The sequence below is a fragment of the Chaetura pelagica genome, unplaced genomic scaffold (genome assembly GCF_000747805.2).
Source record: "Chaetura pelagica isolate M959 unplaced genomic scaffold, ChaPel_1.0 scaffold111, whole genome shotgun sequence".
NCBI lineage: Eukaryota > Metazoa > Chordata > Aves > Apodiformes > Apodidae > Chaetura > Chaetura pelagica.
The window spans coordinates 1,863,549-1,883,602 of NW_009952153.1; the positions used below are offsets into that span (position 1 = coordinate 1,863,549).

At 35.2% G+C, this 20,054-nt stretch overlaps 1 protein-coding gene across 1 annotated transcript in view; it reads right to left on the reverse strand.

Annotated features, from left to right (window-relative positions):
• Positions 1–20,054, reverse strand: part of USP34 (ubiquitin specific peptidase 34) — a 117,151-nt gene that overhangs the window by 13,985 nt on the left and 83,112 nt on the right. Inside the window, exons 47-68 of the mRNA XM_010007152.1 lie at positions 19,877–19,954; positions 19,118–19,212; positions 17,996–18,168; positions 17,285–17,438; positions 15,833–15,911; positions 14,302–14,355; positions 14,111–14,206; positions 13,019–13,083; positions 12,847–12,922; positions 12,696–12,743; positions 11,910–11,975; positions 10,343–10,423; positions 9,267–9,352; positions 8,264–8,432; positions 8,105–8,179; positions 7,403–7,554; positions 6,934–6,982; positions 6,724–6,828; positions 6,552–6,596; positions 5,071–5,175; positions 2,525–2,672; positions 902–1,536 (exon numbers count right to left, since the gene is read on the reverse strand). Of these exons, the coding sequence (XP_010005454.1) occupies positions 902–1,536; positions 2,525–2,672; positions 5,071–5,175; positions 6,552–6,596; positions 6,724–6,828; positions 6,934–6,982; positions 7,403–7,554; positions 8,105–8,179; positions 8,264–8,432; positions 9,267–9,352; positions 10,343–10,423; positions 11,910–11,975; positions 12,696–12,743; positions 12,847–12,922; positions 13,019–13,083; positions 14,111–14,206; positions 14,302–14,355; positions 15,833–15,911; positions 17,285–17,438; positions 17,996–18,168; positions 19,118–19,212; positions 19,877–19,954 (2,634 nt within the window). The remainder of the gene's footprint in view (positions 1–901; positions 1,537–2,524; positions 2,673–5,070; positions 5,176–6,551; positions 6,597–6,723; positions 6,829–6,933; positions 6,983–7,402; positions 7,555–8,104; positions 8,180–8,263; positions 8,433–9,266; positions 9,353–10,342; positions 10,424–11,909; positions 11,976–12,695; positions 12,744–12,846; positions 12,923–13,018; positions 13,084–14,110; positions 14,207–14,301; positions 14,356–15,832; positions 15,912–17,284; positions 17,439–17,995; positions 18,169–19,117; positions 19,213–19,876; positions 19,955–20,054) is intronic.

The following is a 20,054-nucleotide window of genomic DNA, read 5'->3' on the forward strand; positions in this document are numbered from 1 at the left end:
GAAGTCCCACATGCATGGGAACACTAAACACAGTGGAGTAACTGAAGTCTCTGGCAAGCCAAACTGAGACTTCCAAGTGGAGATGCATGCAATGACAGCAGCAGGACTATTCCCAGGACTGCCAGAGCATAAAAACGACTCTGTGAGCTGAACTAGACTCAAGTTCAACACAGCAGATTCCATGCATTCTCCTTCTCTACTTACGGAAGAAAATCTTTGTATTCTTTCTGTCCTTGCACACCTATAAAGGACTCCAAAGCCATAATCACTGAGTAATCATACATAAATTCATATTTTACCTATTAAGAACTTTTTAAGCCTGTTTTTTTCAGTGTTACACTTGGACTACTCTACTTTCTACTTTCTACTGCAAGTGTCATAGAGATAGTGCAACCTCCCAGTGCACCAATGTGTTGTCAAAGGTACACAGGTGGTCCCCAGGAGAACACCAGGGCATCCTTTGTTTGAATGCAACAGGTTAAATCTTCGCCCTATTCCAGAACACAAAAGCAAAGAAGAAACTACTGGGAATTCCTCCAACTTAGAGTTAGGATGCAACACGCTATTTTGAGATCTCCATTAGAGGCTACTCTCTTGTTCTTACTACTCTGACGTACAGAATATTGAAGAACAGTGGAAACACCAGTGTTTGCTTCCAGAAACACACATCTGCTCTCCAATTGCTATGACAGAAGGAAGAAAATCTAAAACACCAAAACAGTGCCATTTCCATTGTAGAGTAATTGGCTCTAAACACATTAATTATTATTCCAGGAAATAAAAATAAAATACTTTCACTGATGGATATTCAAATCTTTTCATCTCATTCATTAAAACAGACATTCAGTAAGAGAGGAAATACTAACAAGAAAATGGTAATTTTTGGTATCCATCTACTTACTCCTGGGTACTGACTGGCATGTGGCGTGAGATTCTTAAAGGCCCACTGGATATTCTGGTGAGAAGCCAACTGCCTGGTGAAGGCAGGGGACTGCTCACAGCAGAGGCGCAGGATGCCATAGTAGGCAGGCAGCATCCCGCGGTTAAAGAGCACCACATCCTGGTCATCATGGTCTGCCAGGATGTAATTGAAGGCAATGTTCTTTGTCACCACCGGGTTCTGGACAATAAGGCGTACGTTCTCCGGGCAGTCGACACACACGTTGTACCAAAAAGAGAGTAAAGCCTGTTTGTTGTGGTTTGTGGCAATTGCTGGCTCAGAAAGTTTAGGCTGGAAAAGGTTCCATAAATCCATGAAGTAAGTAGAAAACATGAGTTTCTCAGTTTTTGAGATCAAACAGTATGTCATGAAACTGAAGTAGGGCACAAGCTTTGTAGTGCCGTGAACAGCAGCATCGACATACAGCTTGGCTCTCGAGAGAAGGCCAAGAAGCACGTTGTAGACTTGATGAAGAACTACTGTAGTATCTGGGCTGAGAGGCAGGTCACGGGTAGGGATGTGCAAAGAGCGGGTGGATCGGAACATCTGACGGAAGGAATTGCTTGGAATAAGCGACACCAAGAGATAGGCTGCGGCTTCAAATAAAAAGAAATCTGTTACACCTCTGAGAAATGACACACGCTCAACAGTCATGTAAACACAACTTAAATTGCATTGTATGTTCCATTTACAGATTTCAAAGCATTTTATAGAACCTGATGTTACTATATGCATGCTGGAGATGAAAAAAAAAAAGAGTGGCTACGACTAGCACCAAGCATGTTCAAAGTGATGTTAAGATTTGCTCCCAGGCCTCTTCACCTTATCTTCCTGTCTGCTGCTTGGTTCTAACTGTTCTAACACAATGCATCCCCTCACAGAAATACAAAACCAGGTGTTTTCTGTGACTGAATTGTCTTCTGCTTGATCAAGATGTCATCACCTCTTCAGAGGTGTACCTCCACTCTCCACATCTCCCTCATCCACAAAAAATGTATTAAAGTTCAATGTGGCCTGTTACTCTGGAATCTCCCTTATTAAAAAATTTAAACACAGAAAAGGCTGAAAATGTGATCAGGCAATCTGACAGTGTGATTCCTTGCAGAATAAACTAGAGAACCAGGACACCCTGGAGCTGGAGAGAAGCACAGGCTGCTTCTTCCTCATCCACAAGTTCAGAGGATTCAACTAACGATTACTCTCTGATGGGTGATGGGTGAAAGAGGAACATATACTACTCCCACCTACAGTACATCTATGTGATGGACACTATGGAGAACCTCTTGAATTAACTCTTTCTCGTCTTTGGGTTTTCCTGAATCTTGCAGATTAACCACATAAGATGAAGAACCTACTAATGTATCATTCAAGTTAAAAAATCAAAACACAGTTTTCATCAAAACCAGATAGTATGGCTTGATGAGGCACCACAGTTAATACTAGTATTTTAAAAATAAAAAAATTCTGAACAATTGGAAAAGAAGAAAAGTAAAGCACAGGAGCATGTATTTAATTTGTGACAGGAATACCCCATGCAGAGTAACTTGCTACAACAAAAGAATAATTTAATTTAAATTAACTTACAAGTTCTCACTCTAGGATAGTTGTGTGCCAGAAGAAAACGTTCAACCCAGTTTTCCATATTTTGCAGCACCCAGCTGTGAGCTAGTTTATTTCTAGGTGTTTGCACAGCCAGCCAATCCAGGCACTGAGATGGGTTGTACTCAATGACCTGAAAGAAGAGCATAAAAATCAAAGAGTAACATCGATACTACATGCTGATAGCATTAAAAACCACAAACAAAACCCTAAAGAAAATTGCTGAGACTTTATAAATATTTTTTTCAAAATCCTGTAAGGTACATCAAAGGTCCTACATGACTGAGGGACTCTGGCAGAAAAAGAAAACCCTTATTAAAATTTCACTGGTTTGTGCTTCTGAATCTTTTTTGGAGCTTTTGAAAGTTCAGTCTAAGTCCAGGAAGTTACTGGACAGATCCCTTCTGCATATTTTGAGGTACTTAGAAAACTGAATAATCTTATCTTTATAAACAAAGAAATACTTTTTTTTTTTTTAAAGCTAACAGAAAACCTTAACACTGAATCTGTATTTTTATACAAGTTATAGCAAAAGAACATAAATGGTGTGCAAATGTATTCATATAGCTTCCTGCTGGGAGTAGCTATTATGTTTTTTATGAATATGCAGTTTCAAGGAATAAATTAAGCTGGTGCTTTTCAAAGCTCCAAAAAGACTGAGGAGTGCTGTTTACACTTATCAAAGCCTTACACATAAGGAGAAAACATAGCTTCCTGTGCCCTTCTGGTTCTGTGTAGTTAAAAATCTGTTGACATATTACTAGACAAATAAATGTAGTTTGCTCTTTGGTTAGTTTTAAAAACAGTTTTCTTTTCACCTTGAGGTCCAGGTGTCCAGACTCAGTCCATCTAAGGAACCACAGATAGTAACTGAATTGCTGAAGCTGTTCCCAACTACTCCAATCCACCTGAACAATATGAGCAGCTAGCAAAACCAAAACTGTGCTTATAAAATTTTAATCTCCATTTAAAAATAAACAGATTAAGAACAATCTCCCCCCTTTTTTTAGAAATGAGAAATTGATCTGTCAAGCTTCCTTTATAATAGCTAGAGGGTATCTCCAAGAAAGAGACTATCATTTTTCACCGTCTTCATCAATCAATCACTTTTTAATGACTTGTAGAAACTGGAGTGGCTGCAAAAGTAGGTTTTGCGCCCTAAATCTCTCCCTAAGCATTAGCTCCTGAGCCTTTTATCCCTGCCTTCACAATTTATAACTCTAAACCTTCAAAGGTGTCAACAGGGTAAGGATAATCATGCTGGCAACACCAGAGAAGGAAGTGAGAATTCTATCCCTAAAAGCCTGGCTTTCCAACAGAAACCTGTCACCGACTGGCTTCCTCCGTAGGTTCAGTTTGTGTCATAAGAATAAGGAGGGAAATAAAAAAAGATAATTGCTTGACAAATTACATACATTCCTCTGGGCTGGTGACCAAAGCATGAAGAACACGTACTTCATGCCACAACCTGTGTGTATTCTCTTGGAAAGGTGTCCTTATTGCCGAGAGTAATTCCTAACCTGCTGCTCCCCATCGTGCAGAAAGCAGCTGAGTGTAACTCTTGACCTTAAGATCTGCTGTTTGAACAACCTGTACCTCTGAGGTACAGCAGTACCAGCTAATTAACATTCAGACCAGACACCTACTAAACACTTGGTACATGCTTTCCCAGGTTACCTAGTGTTTCCCGCTCTGTAACTTCTCCTAACCAGGAGCAGCAAACCATACTCCATCCCACAGTGCTTCTGGGGGTAAGACAGGTTTGTGTTTTACAAAGGTCTCAACTCTGCACAGCTGTAATATTTTACTAACCCCAGCCCCACTATTTTAGAGAATATTAAAGGAAATGATTGTGCAACAGCTTGTCCTCAGCAGAATGTTCTTAGTCATAAAGACAGTAAATTGTACTGGGAACTCAAAGAGCAGTTAGCTGAAGTGAAAGCTTTAATTCCTAATCTAGTGTTCAGATCAAGGAATTATCCCTGTGCTAATGTGGTTAGAAAGTCTCTTTCTCCATTTAGAAATGCAAACAAGAATGCTCCTGCACCACAGCAATTATCCACTAGATTCAACTTAGGACTATTTTATGGGTTTAAAATGTTAATGAGTATTTTACGGAGGCAAAAAATATCAAATGACTACTCAAAGATTCAGTACAAAATGGACAAAAACACCCAACAAACAATGGTCCTTGAATTATTTTTCAGTTCCTGCAAAAGGATAACTGAGAAAAATAAGTGGATTTTGCCTAGAAGCAGCATTCTAGACACTTACTATGAATTAGTTTATCACTGAACTATAATTTAAAACTGAAATATCAGTTAATCAGGAATGTTTTAAAAATAATATCAGAAGTTAGAGCAGAACTTTTAAATGCCTATTAACTGTTGTGGTTTATTTGGAAAGCGTCATTGAAATAATCATGAATTAATGCAGCAAGAATGAGAATTACATGTAAAACCCTTTCATAGACTTAAAAGAACGAACAAGAGAAAGACAGTTTAGCTTCTATTTTCTTTTACTTGTTGTACCTCCCATATCCTCTGCAGAATGTAAAAAGAAAAGGGTGGCATTCCTGGAGGTCCACCAGCAAATTCCATTAGCATGGTCAGCAATTTGAAAAAAGGATTGGCTGCCTGTAATGCATAAAAATAAAAATAGCCATTTTGAGCTATGTAATTTCATCCACTAATTTTTTTAGAGACTTTAAAAAACCCCGCAAACGTTTACATGAAAATGTATTTCTGTAAACTTCTGACATGAGCATTACTTTAAATTTCTGTAAATGATCCATACATATCTTAATTCTACTGTATCCACATATAAATACAGTAGAATGAAGCTGCTTTTTATAGATAGTGCAAAGCAACATGATCATAATAGATAGCATCAGACTAGTAGAAGTACATAGTTATAGGGAAAAAACAGCACACTTTGTCTGACACAGACACTATTCTGAACAAAGAGGGGAAAAAATCAAGCTGTACAGTCTTGAATTCACCAGTTTATCCTGTTTTACATATTTAGAACATTTCACTATCTCAGAGGAGCTACTATTTTTGTGTAATTGCCTAACATGGAATCTTAATCCTGAGAAGCTTTTCCAAAAGCACATTTTGAGGGTTTATGCTGGTCATTATTATTGGCATACTGTTCTCCTCTGAAAACACCAACACTTCTAACATGTTTGCTCTAATTTGACTTTTTTTTTTTTTTAAATTTGCTAAGACTCACCCAGCTTTTACCAATGCTTCAATAAAGTGGTTACTATTATTATTCTGCATTTTGCATCTCACCAAAAAAGCCTCAGGTGCATGTGTACATGGCAAAGCAAAAAGAGCATAACAATGTAGCAGATGTTAGCATGACAGGAGGGAAGCAGACTGTCATCTGATAGTGCCCATTCCATCACAAAGCAAAGCTGTCATGAGAATGATTTAGTATGCGCTTCTTCTCCAGCCATGATCATGTCTTCTCTGCTTGACATGCCCTCAGTTTTTCCTGATGATTTTTTCTCTTCTGACAGGAGTGTAGAAGAATGTTCTTGTATGAGCATACATTTCTCCACTCTGTATGTATTTTTCTCATGGGATTCATTTGGAACTCTCAGTATTTTTGTTACTACCAGGGCAGGAATTCATTCTGACTGAGAAATGTGTTCACATGCACAGAATTGCAAAACAGTGCCCCCAAAACTTCAACAACCGGATGATAATTACAGATCTCCACTTATTCTGGCATACATGCTTTATTGTCACCAATTCTTTTGAATTCATACAGGTGGAGAGTCCAGAAATATCTTATTTGGCTTTGAATAAAACTTATATCGTAAACTGCATACCAGCTTTCAGCTTTAGAAAACATAGCATACAGTGCAGATAGACTTCATTTAATGTCAACAAAAACTTCCATGGATCATCTCTTCCATGCAAGATTTTGATTAGCAAAGGATTCTTTAAGTGATTTAAAACACAAAAATATTAATACAAATACAGGTAATACGTTTACATACCTCAGGAGTCAACTTTGCTATAGATGTGAAAAGCATGGACACAATCTTAAAAACAAACAAACAAAAAAAACTCACTTAGACTTTTGCTTATTCAGTTAAAATACTAAAAATCACCCCATTACACTTTGTTATGTAAGATTTTCAACAAATAGCTATAGTTTCTGGTACTTACATGTTCTGCAAGTCGATTATTGTACCGACACAAACTGAAAATGAGATTGCAAGTTTGCCTGATGTTGATACCATCACGGATATGTTGAAACAAAAAAGGAAAACCCTGCAACAAACAGTAAGATACTAGTACACCATCTACAATGACACATGTACAAATACATACACGTGTTATTTTTGAGGCTTATTAAGTCATATTTAAATAAATTACCTTTCCTCCTGTTAATGCTGCCATGTCATTTTGTGACAAAGTCAAATGCCTAAAATACAAAAAAACCCTTTATTATTTTACTTCAGAGATTATGAAAAGTAAGGCTAAGGAGAAATACAGGACTGAGTCTTAGCTTATGTTCTTCAGTATCACAATATACAAGAGAAAATAAAAGTATTGACATGAAATAGAATTTAAAAAAATATTTTGCACTTAGACCAAATTTAAAAAGAAATACAAATGTGGGCAACTGAATGTATTTAAGGATTTGGCCCGAGTCTTTTATTTGGTGAACAGTGACAAAACATGTATATTTTAAATGGTTAAAAATATAATGGGCCCACATACAAACTCCTTTATGCTGTTAAAAAGCCCACCAAAAAGCCCAACAACTAAACCCATAAAATCTCTAATTCCCTTCTGAACTAGCTTAGATTAGAATTCACTTTAGTTTCTCAGAAGCTCTTGCCTTTCTGAGCGAGATTGTTCAACTAGAAGAGCAATCAGAGCAATCATCTTCTCAAGTGCAGCAGGCCTGTATTTTTCTTCTGCTAAAGAAAGTATATCTTCCTCCTCCTCCTCTTCCTCCCCTTCTTCCTCAGAAAGTACTTCAACCTGTGGCTGTAAGAAAAAAAATTAACTCTAATGTGGCCATTCTGAGCCTTAATTTCAAAGAGCCTGCACGTGGTTTTGCATATATTCTGTCCTTTTATTCACAACAACTTAAACTTGTATGAATCAAAGCAGGTAAATACCTAGTCACTTGATTTTCATGTTGAAGCATTCATTTTGCGTAAGCTAAATTGTATTTACAAATGCAAAACCTAGGTTGGTTGAAGTCACTACACAGCCTGGGTAGTGGTCTATTTAATAACAAAAGCAAATGACTTTAAAAGCTGAGGCTGTACAATAGAAGCAAGCAATTACTTGTTCCCATTAATAGCATTAAGTGCAACTTAAGTACTTCTACTTTATATCAGCTTCTATACTAAACAGAAATAGCCAAATCAGCATCTCTTTAAAATATATATATTTAGACATTGAAAAAAATTGTATGAGTGAAGCACTTTTAATTAAACAGCTGAATGACGGTTCAAGAGACAGAGCAGTAATGATCACATATGCAAAACATGAAGACCTAGTTCTCCTTACACAAGATATTCCAACTTACATTTTCAGGTCCTTTAGTTCCCATGTAGAAATGGACCATTGTAGATATGGCTTGCAGTGAAAGCAAGAACTGGCTCTGAAATACACAGATTTTGAATTACTCAAAAATCCCGACATGGATACACATGCCCAATTCCCAAAACTACAAGGCTATACTTACTTCCTCTTCTCCCATTTTGGCAAATTCGTAAAGAAAGGCAAAGTATTCTGTGAGATGTTTACTGTGAGGCTTAACACCATGCTCCATAATTGACAAGAGTGTCTTCACAAAGCGTGTCACGCAGGAGCGACTGCCAATGTCTTCCACAGGACCATCCATGTCATCCGAACTGAAAACAAAATCCAATTTAGGCATTTCACACAGTACATGGAGCATAAAATAATCTTGAACCAGTAAAAAAACCCCAAAAAACAAACATCCAGAAAAGCATAGTTTCTTGTTCTGTCCTACTAACATATTCAGATCTCTAACACCTTTTAATATGCCAAGTAATGCCTAGATAACAACACGGCTTACAACAAGGCAGCATCCGCCACTCTGAATCTTGAAAGGTCAAGAAAACTAGTATTCTGAATCTAGATTCTAGTCAGGAAAAGAATCCTTAAAAAAACAGTATTAGGGGATCTGCTACTTAAAATCACCTGCTTGATTCCCATGTAAAATTTTCTGAGTTTCAAAAAAGAACGCTGTTATAGCTAATTATGCTTATGGGTGTAAAGAAAAGCAGCTTCCTAATATACAGGACACTGACAGGGCAGAAACACACACTTCCAAACTTCCTCATCTACTGAAAGTTGGATCTTACTACTGAACAAAACAAGTGACAGAGTCTTTTAAAGTAAGGCTTCCAGAGAAAATTAAGTTGTACTTTTTGCCATGAAAATTGGAGCTTCATGTCCTGCATTTTGTTATGGTAATACAGTTACTACAAACTCTGCCACTTTTGCTCTGGAAAAAAGTCAGCAGCAGGATCACAAGCTTAATGCAGTAGCCAACAGAAAAAAAACACAATGATTTTGAATAAATCATTGGGTAGAAAAATAAAGAACAATTAAAACAGCAGTACTTTAGGCTTACAGGACCATTTTGAATAATCCATTACACAAAAGCAGTTGCTGTAACACATATAATAAATAGAAATGTTCAAGTGTGATAATTTTACCAGTCCTCCATTCCTGGCTGGAGATAAAGATGTGCATGCACTGGCCTCAGTCTCTGTATCACATGAATACACAAACGCTGGAACATCTGCAAATGCATAAGTAAATGAACTCCATATGTTAATTCTTCTACACATACGTCAACACTTTTTCTAGGCAAACAAGATTCTGTCTCCAAGTTACAGTTCCAGCTCTATGTGATTCAAAGTTAGAGTGGAGATTGAGATGCCCATGTTCAGTTTCTTGGGTTTTTCTTAATAAATTCCTTCCAGTAGTTTTTAATTTATAAAATATTCATCAAGGCTTAGGGGTTTGCCTAAGGTCTCGCACAGAGTTCTCTCATGAAATATATTCCTTTAGCAATGGGCTGCGTACAGAAACCATCTATGGTTCTGCATGGAAATACTACTTCAGTAATCAGAAAAGTGAAACCAACTGAAGGGTTTGGGTGAGATAAAGTAATTATTGAAGTTTTTACCTAAACAACTTGCAATAAAAGTACACTTGTAAGTTAAATTAATATTTGTACATATAAAAATCTCCAACTGCTAGTGAGTCAGCTTCTTTTCAATTTTAAACACTTCTAGAAAAGGTTATTAACAAAATTTTGCAGCATAATGCCATAACATTAAATCTATCTACAAGACTCAAAGGTAGGGGTTTAGGAGAAAAGTTATCCATTAGGAGAAGTGAATGTACATAATTTATTATTTTTTCTTTTCTGAATGTGTATCTTGACTGTAGAACCAATTCAGAAGGAAAACATTCGTAATGCAAAATGTTCAAATTTGTAGAGATCATGTGGGAGTTGCAGAAACCTGAATGTATATCTATTGTGACATTTTGTGATCCTAACTGTACAACTGCAGCACTACAGTAATATTTATTTTGTTTCAAACAACAATAAAGCTCCCATGGCCACATATTTTTTCTTAATCACACGCAAGAATAGAAAAGATTATGATAATTACAGGTATTAATAAAAACTTTCAGCATCATTGTATGTGTCATAATGGTTATCCATTTCTGTTCATGGGTCAAGTAGTCACTTGACTTTAAAAGGAACATTTTTTCTTACCTGTCTCACAATCTGATTAGGACACTTTATTAGAATCTGCATTGGCCACCAATCATCATCTGCCATACGATCCAAAAACCACTGCAGAAGATACATACTTTGTTAGTTTTGTTCCAAACTTGTTCTAGTCCAATCTTCTTTTTGCATGATATTAAAGTCTGAAGAGAAATTGATGTTACTATTATTAAGGAATCAGCAAATATTCATCCAAGGGAAGTCTAAATGTGTTCCATGTATGACAAGAAAGGAATAAAGATCAATAGCAGTAAACAATATAAATTTATATTCAGTATCTTCTTATCCCTGGGTTCTGCATGCCATTATTCAATTCTCTGGAAGGACATGCTTATCCTGAAAAATTATGTCAACAGAACAAAAAACGATGCTTACAAAGAAGCATAAGCTGAAGGATTCTATAGAATAGTGATAGGCTTAAACAAGCATGTAGTTCCTGAATGAGATCCATTTGCATTCTAAAATGTGGAAAGACCTTACTACCTCCAGGGACAGAAAATGTATAAAAAATAACAGAGAATGATTCATTCAAAGTTAGACTCAGAAAGAATACCGTTGAACATTCTGACTCCAAAAATTTTGTTTTATTCACAAGAAAATTAAACAATCCAAGTTGTCCATCCTTCTGTTTTAATTGTACCTGAGTATTTTTTACTATGATAAATGTCTTCACTCATTTTAAGCACCTTAGGACTATACTCTACTACCAAAACATAACCCAAATACGGCAATTTAACAACCTAAAATCAAATTACAAAATAATACTACATGTAATAAATTCTTACTGAATAAGGCTTAATGAGAGATACAGTATGTATTTGGTCCTTTTACATTTAAGCTATCAGAGTCTATCACAAATTTTCTTTCAGAATCTCAAAACTTTTTATCAACACCACAATGAATTCTTTCACTATGGGTTCTTAGTCCCTCTCCACTTTGTGCCAGACTCCCTTCAGGCAGTCCTGAAAAACTATATATAAAAAATACCTTAATTTTTTTTCTCCTCCTTTTAGGAGTTCTTTTTAGTCTTTCTACACATTGGGTATATGATCCTCAGCTTCACAAGCAAGGCACCTGAATGCCAAATTTGTCTGTAGCTAGCTATTAGCTGTTCTTATTCCCATTCTAAGCTTCTTTACACTAAAAGATTTTGTCATGCTGCCCTTTTCCCTTGGATTCAACTCCAGCCCCAGCCATTCTAGTCCTTAAACATGAGTCTTTCCATTTCTCTTGTGCAGTTTCTTTTAAGCACCTCTCAATTACACAACTCTGTATGCAATAATCAATTAAAGAGGTTGTGACTCTGTCTCTTCTAATTCTAGTGACAAAACTATTTTGGTCCCTGGTCTCACCATGGGCTTCTGAACATTAAAGTTAAGTCATTCCCTAGAATCTGCAGTATTCAGAAAGGATGAATTTCATTGCATAGTGCACAAATATGCCAAATACAGTAGTTCATAGTCCAAAATATTCCAGGGATACGAACCTCCAGGAAAGTTAAACAATATATAGAAAGTTGGTTTGTACTTTGCTGAGTTCCTAAGTCACTTACTTCACAAGCTGCCTGACTGTTATTAAACTGTTTTGTTAACAGTTCAATCCACTGAAGCATTGTAGGCTGCAAAAAGAAATACAGAAAAAAATCTATAACTTAAAATAATGACTTGCAACTTAATCTTTAAACATTTCTAAATTGGCAGTTAGAACAGTAAGTCTTAAGAAAACAAACACGAAACACTTTATAAAAAACTAGTCATATGTTGCACCTACACAAGAGTACATACATTTAATTAATACAAGTAGTGCCTACAAATTCAGACTAATTGTCCAATTACACAATATTACATATTCTCACTAATCTCAGGCAATCTAGAGTTAGCATTATGCCACCATACATGGAAAAGAAGTAAAATCTGACTGAGAATAAAGATGTTTCAGATAAAATAGAATTTGCTTGTTGTTCACGCTAGTGTTTATAACTTAAAAATTCATGTGCACAACTGTTGCTTAGTGGTAAACACTCCTCTCTACATCAGATATTAACAAGTGATTGTTAAGACTTGAACAATCCAGAAATTTTTAAGCAAAAAGAACACCAGATCTCTCATTCCTGATGTATTGCTGAGGCAAAGGAGGCTAAAACCAGAACCTGCACTTTCTTCCATTGTGCAGTATTAACTATAAAAATATTAAAATTACATTCTTTAAACATTTAATTGGTATCACCTACGGTACTTAATACATCCCTAAATCACACTTCTAAAATGAAAAAATACAGACATACTTTTCATTATAGTCATGCAGCTACTTAATAAGAATTTACAAATAAATAAAGTACCTTTTCCTTTGAATGAATAAATGTCTCTAGTACAAAGGAAGTGCTTAACTGAAAGATAAAAAATATTGCACTGTTAATTATAGAATACCTGGATTAAAATGTAAACAAGGTAAAATTTAAAATAAGCATGATATAATTTTGAAGTACTTACCTTAGCTGTCATCAGGGAAACTGCTTTTGGATCTGGTAGTGTGCTTGGGATGCTACTACACAACTGCCACATAAACCTAGAGTCAGTAATTTTATTTGTTAATTAAAATAAATAATCAAAATCTGCAAGAAGAAAAGAAGTATTAATATTACATTTTTAAAGAAAAACTTACCCAAAATACGTATGTTCAAAAATGTTCTTGTCTTGAAGAAACTGCATGTTATCATGCCATATCCACTGAAGAAAAAATGCTACCATCAGATACAAGAAAGCAGTTTATTTCACTACATATGCATGATCTTAGGAATATTTAAACGCTTGCCATAGCTAAGAAAACAGGCTTTTTTCTTATAAAAATTATTTCTGGAAACATTTTATTTATTTTAAAAGACTGGCTCCAAGTTGTTTTATTTATACTACAGCAAATATTAGTTTTGCTTGCCATATGACTGCAGAACAGAGCTCAGAACCTCCTCTTTCTGTGATGTCTTTTCTACATCTTAATTTACATCTCACATTTTTAGGCTTAAATTTTGAGAACTGGTCCAACACATTAAAGAAACACGACAGTTTTTTTCGTATTTTGATGTTTGTCATAGTGTAATAACTTAAAAAATGAAAAATCAAAAGTGGCCTTAATCACTGAGGAGAGCAGGGAGATGCAGCCATTCCAGGGGGTTTTGTTTCCCCTATCCTTTTTACTAACACCTGGACTACTCCATGACTACGGGGAGGAAAGGATCCTTTTCCTACTCATGCTCCCCATCATAAGCACAAATAGACATGATCTTACATTGCTTTCAGTTAGAATTTCCCAAAAAACTAGCAAAAGTGCAAACAGCTGGAACTATTCTCTTACTCTGTGTCCCACTCAAAGCAATAAATTGCTGAGGAACTGAAGGATGAAAAGGATGGTGGCCAATGAAAATACTTCCTGTAATATTTCAGCTGTTCAGAAAATGTTGAAAAACACTCAGAAAACCCCAAACAAACAGTGCCCTACCATTTTTTACAGATACGAAGCAGAATGATTCAGGTATCTGAATTAAAAAATACACGACAGAATGAGAAAACATCTATTGTTTACATATAGCGGAAATCTTAATTCACTTAATTCACTCTCCTAAGGAAGACAGCTAAATGAAAGGATTGTCATCTTATTGATTTAAATTATATTTGCTTTCCTATGTGCATTTAGGTTTCTGATTTGTTTAGGATTTCCTATAGAATTTTAGCATTGGTATTAAAACAAATCAACTTGTACCTCCAGCAATTCTGATGAAACATCAAATTTGTAGTCTTTGCCATTTTCTTCCTCTGGTTCCATCCGTTTATAAAACAGCATGTAAGCACTGTGTGTCTTTAAGAAAAAAACATCTGTATAATTTTTGCTTTGAGAGATAAATCACTAAAATAGAAATATAAACATACAACAAGTGTTTGGAAGAGAAATACCTTTTCAAAGGAGAAGTCCATAAATTTATCAGTAACAGAATCATAAGTTTTCGTCTGTCAAGAAAAAAGTAAAGCCATTAATTACAAGTGTTTTTAATGGTCCGGTTAGTGACAGCTGGAGACAAATGTGCAAGCAAATTATTTCAGGACCACTATAGAGAGACTGCTGACATTTTATTTCTTGCTCAGAATAGTCTTCTTTCTTTCTTCTACAGTGACCTCATCTGATTTTTCAGAGATGCCATGCAATACTGTGATCTGTTTGTCATGCAGTTTCCTGTCTCATCCATCTCACTGACACCTCTTCTTTTAAGGCACCTAGAGGTATTTCATCCTTTTGACAAACAAAATATTTTTGTTTCTACATATACTCTTTATCAGACAAGAGGAATTTTCTTATTCACAGGACTGTTTTAATAAGATGCTGCATCATTAATAATGTGGTTTAGATAAAGATATATAACCATAAAAATAAGAAAAAATATAAATTCAAACTTAATATGAGTGTTGTTCAACAGTTATTTTTATTACTGCTGTGAAAAAATATTAAGATTTATGTCAAAGGATGGTGGACTGACCCAAAAGACAAAGCTGATACTGTAATTGAAACACCTCATACTACTGAAAGTAAACAAGCATTAACTTAATACATTTTATCTTCTTAAAATAGAAAGAACCAGCAAAACTATTTAAGCTTTAAATCACTTACTAACATCAGGGCTCAAACTTTCCTCCTTAACAACAGCATAGCTGTCCACAGATCTGACAGGTTTCTAGTTCAATTCTGTCACCAAAGAAAAACAATCTGACCATTCACAGACCAGAATCTGGAAATTAACTGCCACAAGGCATAGACAAAGATCAAAAAGCCTTGTTGTTCCAGAATAGGCATAACTTGAAGTAATTATTCCTTCATCAAAACTGTGAACAACCAAGCCATCCAAGTGAAGGATTCCTATATTAGTTGCATATCCATTGTTTTTATACGTAAATAAATAATAATATGATAGAAAGCAAATATAATGAAGTATCTCTTCTTTGCAGAGAGACTTCAACGATTCATTGTGATTCATTAGTAATACCTATGCTCTACTTCTGACATCTATCTTTAAAAACTCTATAGAAATATCTGGATGCATATTCACAAATTAAATAATACAGTAGAAATTAAGATTTTTCTCCCTTATTGGTTTAGCTTCTATTCTACAGAAAGTGTGGAAAAACTAGAGAGCTTGCATCACCAGCTTGGAAGCATTCACTCTGCCAAGTCTTTTATGCCCCCAAAAGAGGGGAAGACCCCTTGCAGAGACTGATGGTGAAAGAATAGGTATCTACATGAATATAAGATAAAGTATCACCTGCACAACAAAGACACCAGAAGTTTAATAAAGCCCAGCTAACACTTACAACTGCTTCACATGCATTCACAACAAATGGGAGATCAAAAGTGAATGCTTTGGAACCCTTCACAAAAGTCTTCAGAACAGATATGGTAATGGTTAACTTGACAAAAATGAGCCTCATAACTTACAGTCATTTCTCCACCAAAACATTCTGAAGCAAGTTGGGCTGAATCAAATGGTTTTACTTCAGCATCATTGAAAAGATACCTGTAAAAGAGTTATGCTTTTAAAACAACTGCTGTTTGTTGCTCTAAGGGCAAACAAAGCATATCAAGTACTTAAAATTATTATTCAGATTTAAGTACTCCTATTAATTGCTAATGTCTTGTTTGAATCACAGCAAACTAAAAACCGATCCCAAAAGTGACTTCCTTTCAACAAGATCAGGAAGTCAGCATTTCAACACTTCTTGATTTTTCTTTGTATCAAGAGACACTTTATTTTCCTCATTTTTCCAGCTGACTCAGGAACAGACAGGGTTTAACGCAGCCAGTAAGACTGGCCTTTTCCTTTTCAATCTGTGAAACTGAAATAAAAATTAAAAAGAGGAGAATCATCCCATATAACAGAAGAACTGAAAGTGGAAGGAGGCAGAGAAGATTGGGTCACGAGGTGGAACAATTTCAAAAATGTTCCTGTTCTAGAGAACAGGAATAAAGGAAGTCTTGTCTCCTATTCCATAGGCTGAGCTGAGAATCTGAGATATGACATCCAGAAATGACAGGCAATGAGTATTTTCTGCTTTCTTAAGTTACCTAGCAAGACCCTCCTCCTTTCTATGCCCCTGTATCATCCCTTTCCCAGGCTACTTTTCCCAGTTTTTCTTCTTCACAACCATGATATGCCCAAAATATGCAGAAGTTTCCAAATTAGAAATGGGATCTCATAGTTAAAAAACTGAATAAATAATTACTTAGTAAAGAAAATAGCACATAACATTTATTCATCTATCATATTTGTGTAAGATGATCTTCTTTCCTTTTTTATCTTTGAAAAGAAGGGACAGAAAAATAAATTCTGTTAAATACTTCAGTATATCAGTATAAATTGCATCTAGGAGGAGCTGGACAATAGGAAAAGATCACCAGCACAGCAAGAATGGCTCTAAATAACCTAAGTATTGTAACACAACTTCTGCCTCATAGGACACAGGGAATTTAAAGTGAAGAAAAACTCAATTTGTTGTTTCACTGAAAATGGACAAAATGGAAAAGACTGAATTCTACAGTCAAAAATGGAGCTGTATGCTTGTCAAAGGTAACAACCAGAGTTTATGAAGGACAAGCTATCTCATCTTACTACTCACTTCTACAGACAAAACAGTCATTGACATTTAAGCAGAAAAAGCACTGGCTGTAATGTGAGGCTAGCATGGCATTCTCCTGCTGTCCCCACGTCCAAGAGACTCCCCAACTATTACAGCTACAACAGAGTTATATGCTAATAAATATTCTAACACCTCTTTTTGTGCTTTTGAGAGGCACCTACAGCATACATCTACAAAACCGCATCTGATAAAGTGAGCAAGTTTTAGTTACTTAAACATAAGGAAGTACAAAATTCTGTTGTGCTTAACTCACCATTTGTTGTTTTTGTAAGCATGGGGATTGACTATATCTCTGATAAAACTGTAGTAGTGTCCACCATCTGCTGTTCCTGTATGAACCGTTACACCTATCAGATCATACTCGTAACTTTCCGCTTCCTTCAAATATTCACCATCTTCCTTAAAACCTGAAATAGTGTAATACAATACTTAATCCTAAACCCTTGGACTTGAATATTACATGTTTCTAAGTTGCACTTAGAATTTTTTCTTTTCAGAATTCCACAATGATGACACCCAGAAGCTCCATACCCAGAACAAGCAGCACAGATTCTGCTCTTAGAGCTTTTTTTGCAAAGCATCACTACTGAAGAAATCAGGACTAAAACCCAAGTCATTCTAAATTAGCACATCTTATTTATGATGGCTATTAGTCAGCCATTTGCTGAAGTTCTAGTATTACCTTGCAAAATTCAAACAGACCAGTGACAAACTGAAATGATTCGTAATTTCTCTCATGCTTTAAAAACAAATTTAAGAATATTTCAAATTGAACAGTGTACGAAAATAACTGTCTGTTTTTTTCATATTAAATATGTGACTTTGGAAATATATATTGATTAAAACATATGCCTGATTTTATTTTCTTAAAAAGAAAACCACTCGCTTACGTATGTTATGCATATAGAAAGTTGTACACAGATGAAAGTGACAAAGCCTATTGAATTCATTTAATAAGGCATACCTTCTTTTCTGTCATTTTTTCCCATAAGGAAATCTTCAGTGTAAGGAGTCATATCCAGACGTAACGGGAATGAAAAATGTGTATTGACTTTCTCCTTCATCATGGTTACCATATTAAATGTATATCTCATTGTGTTGAAGCTTAAGATACGAGGTAGTTTCTTAAAACACGCCCTGAAGGATTAGAAAGAATAATGATTTACAAAAGCTTGGTAGGTAGGATTATAATTTCACAAAGATTTTTAACATATTTACTTCAAACATAAAATTGGAAATCTGTTGCTCAGACAGAAACATAAAATTCAGTGATCATGATGCCCTAGAGCAGGGCAGTCTAACTGGCAGCAGAAAGGTCAAATTTAGCTTATTGAACAATTCAATATAGCTTATGATTGTGCCTTGGAAGGAACATCAAATTTGCTTATTGGGTATGAATGGTAGTTTCCTAAAATGTTATCATAAAGGTAAAATGAGTAATGAATGAATTTAACAATGCAAATCCCCTTATTAGACATAGCTACTTTCTTGTAAATTACAAGTTTCAATGCAGAACATTATCTTTTATCCAATCTCGTAAACTTCACGCTAATGGTTTTCAAGTAGGTTACTCTCATGTCACCTACAGTAGCAACAAAAATAGGTAAGAGGTTTTTAATCTCTAAAAATAAAATGGTTAGTTGCAATAAAAAGACAATACAAAACTTGTATTTCATTTTCTTGTGGTTAGAAGACTTTTAAAACATGGAAATATCAGGAAATTTGGGACTATGTATGAAAATTGAGCATTATCCTGCATAAGGAGTAACACAAGTACTGAAATTCTATTAAAGAATTTGCTCTTGAAAACGGGAAAAATCACAGATTTCAACAGGTACTAACTAAAAATTTATTTCTATTTACATTTGAAAAAGGTCATGAACATTCTTCTGTCTTGGTGATCTTTTTCTAAGATGCCTAATTTGATTTCTTAGTAATGCGCTCATTTGCACAGGGACTGCATCCTCATAGGCTCACACAGTAGCAAACTGAATGAAACTATAGTCCTGTTTAATCTGAAGGATTACTCTGATTCACACAGTAATTTACTACAATGAATCTTTAAGTTATTTATTCTTAATCATACCTTTTTTCAGCTCGCACTTTCTTTCCACAATGAGAACATGTATACATGTTGTCACCTTCCAAGGTATCTTTAATAGTTACTTCATCAAGAGATTCCTACATACAACAACAAAAAAGGATATATATCTTAGATATATATACCTTATGCTTACATGGTCTGCTTCACAAACCTTTCTCTCTATCTTGCAGTTAATTAACTTTTCTGTAAAGGCACCAAACAGTTTGCAAAAAGAGCATGCAACCAGAGTTTGACATTGTTACAGAAAAAACAAACACAAAATTAAGGAACTAACTGAGAAAACTAGTACTCAGTATTCCAAGCTGTCTCGAAAAATTAGATATTTAAATTAAATTCCAAATGTGGGGATTAACAGTTGCTTAAAAGCCTAAAATAATTTTTTACTGAGTTTTAAATTGACTCAATAAGCAATATTATATGTATACATAGAATCTTTTGACATTTACAGTTCTCTTGTATGAAAAATGGCCATAGTGTTTTAAAAACACAGAAGGAAGTAAATAGTGATTACTGTGACCCGGTCGTTAGTCAATTCCAAATGACACCAGCTGATAGCATGTTGCATTGAAAAGATGAAACAATTCAAATTACCATGAAATATCAGCCTAGAAATATCCCAAAACTAGTGTTCAAATACAGAAAGCATCAACATATTCAAACAGTGTATAACACAGTCTCTTACATTTGACTGCACCCATTTATAACTGGGATCTCTGGTGCACAAAGCCTGGCATTACTTACATAAATATTCTTCATATCGGCAACCTGGCATCTTACTGTGTAGAACTCTTCAGCAGTCTGACTTACATGTTCACAGTCCTAAGTCACAGCAATGAAAGAGAAAAGCAGTGAAATACCTGTTTTCAGAAGTAAAAAAACCAAAACACACCAAAACTTAAAAAGATAAGGATAGGGAAAG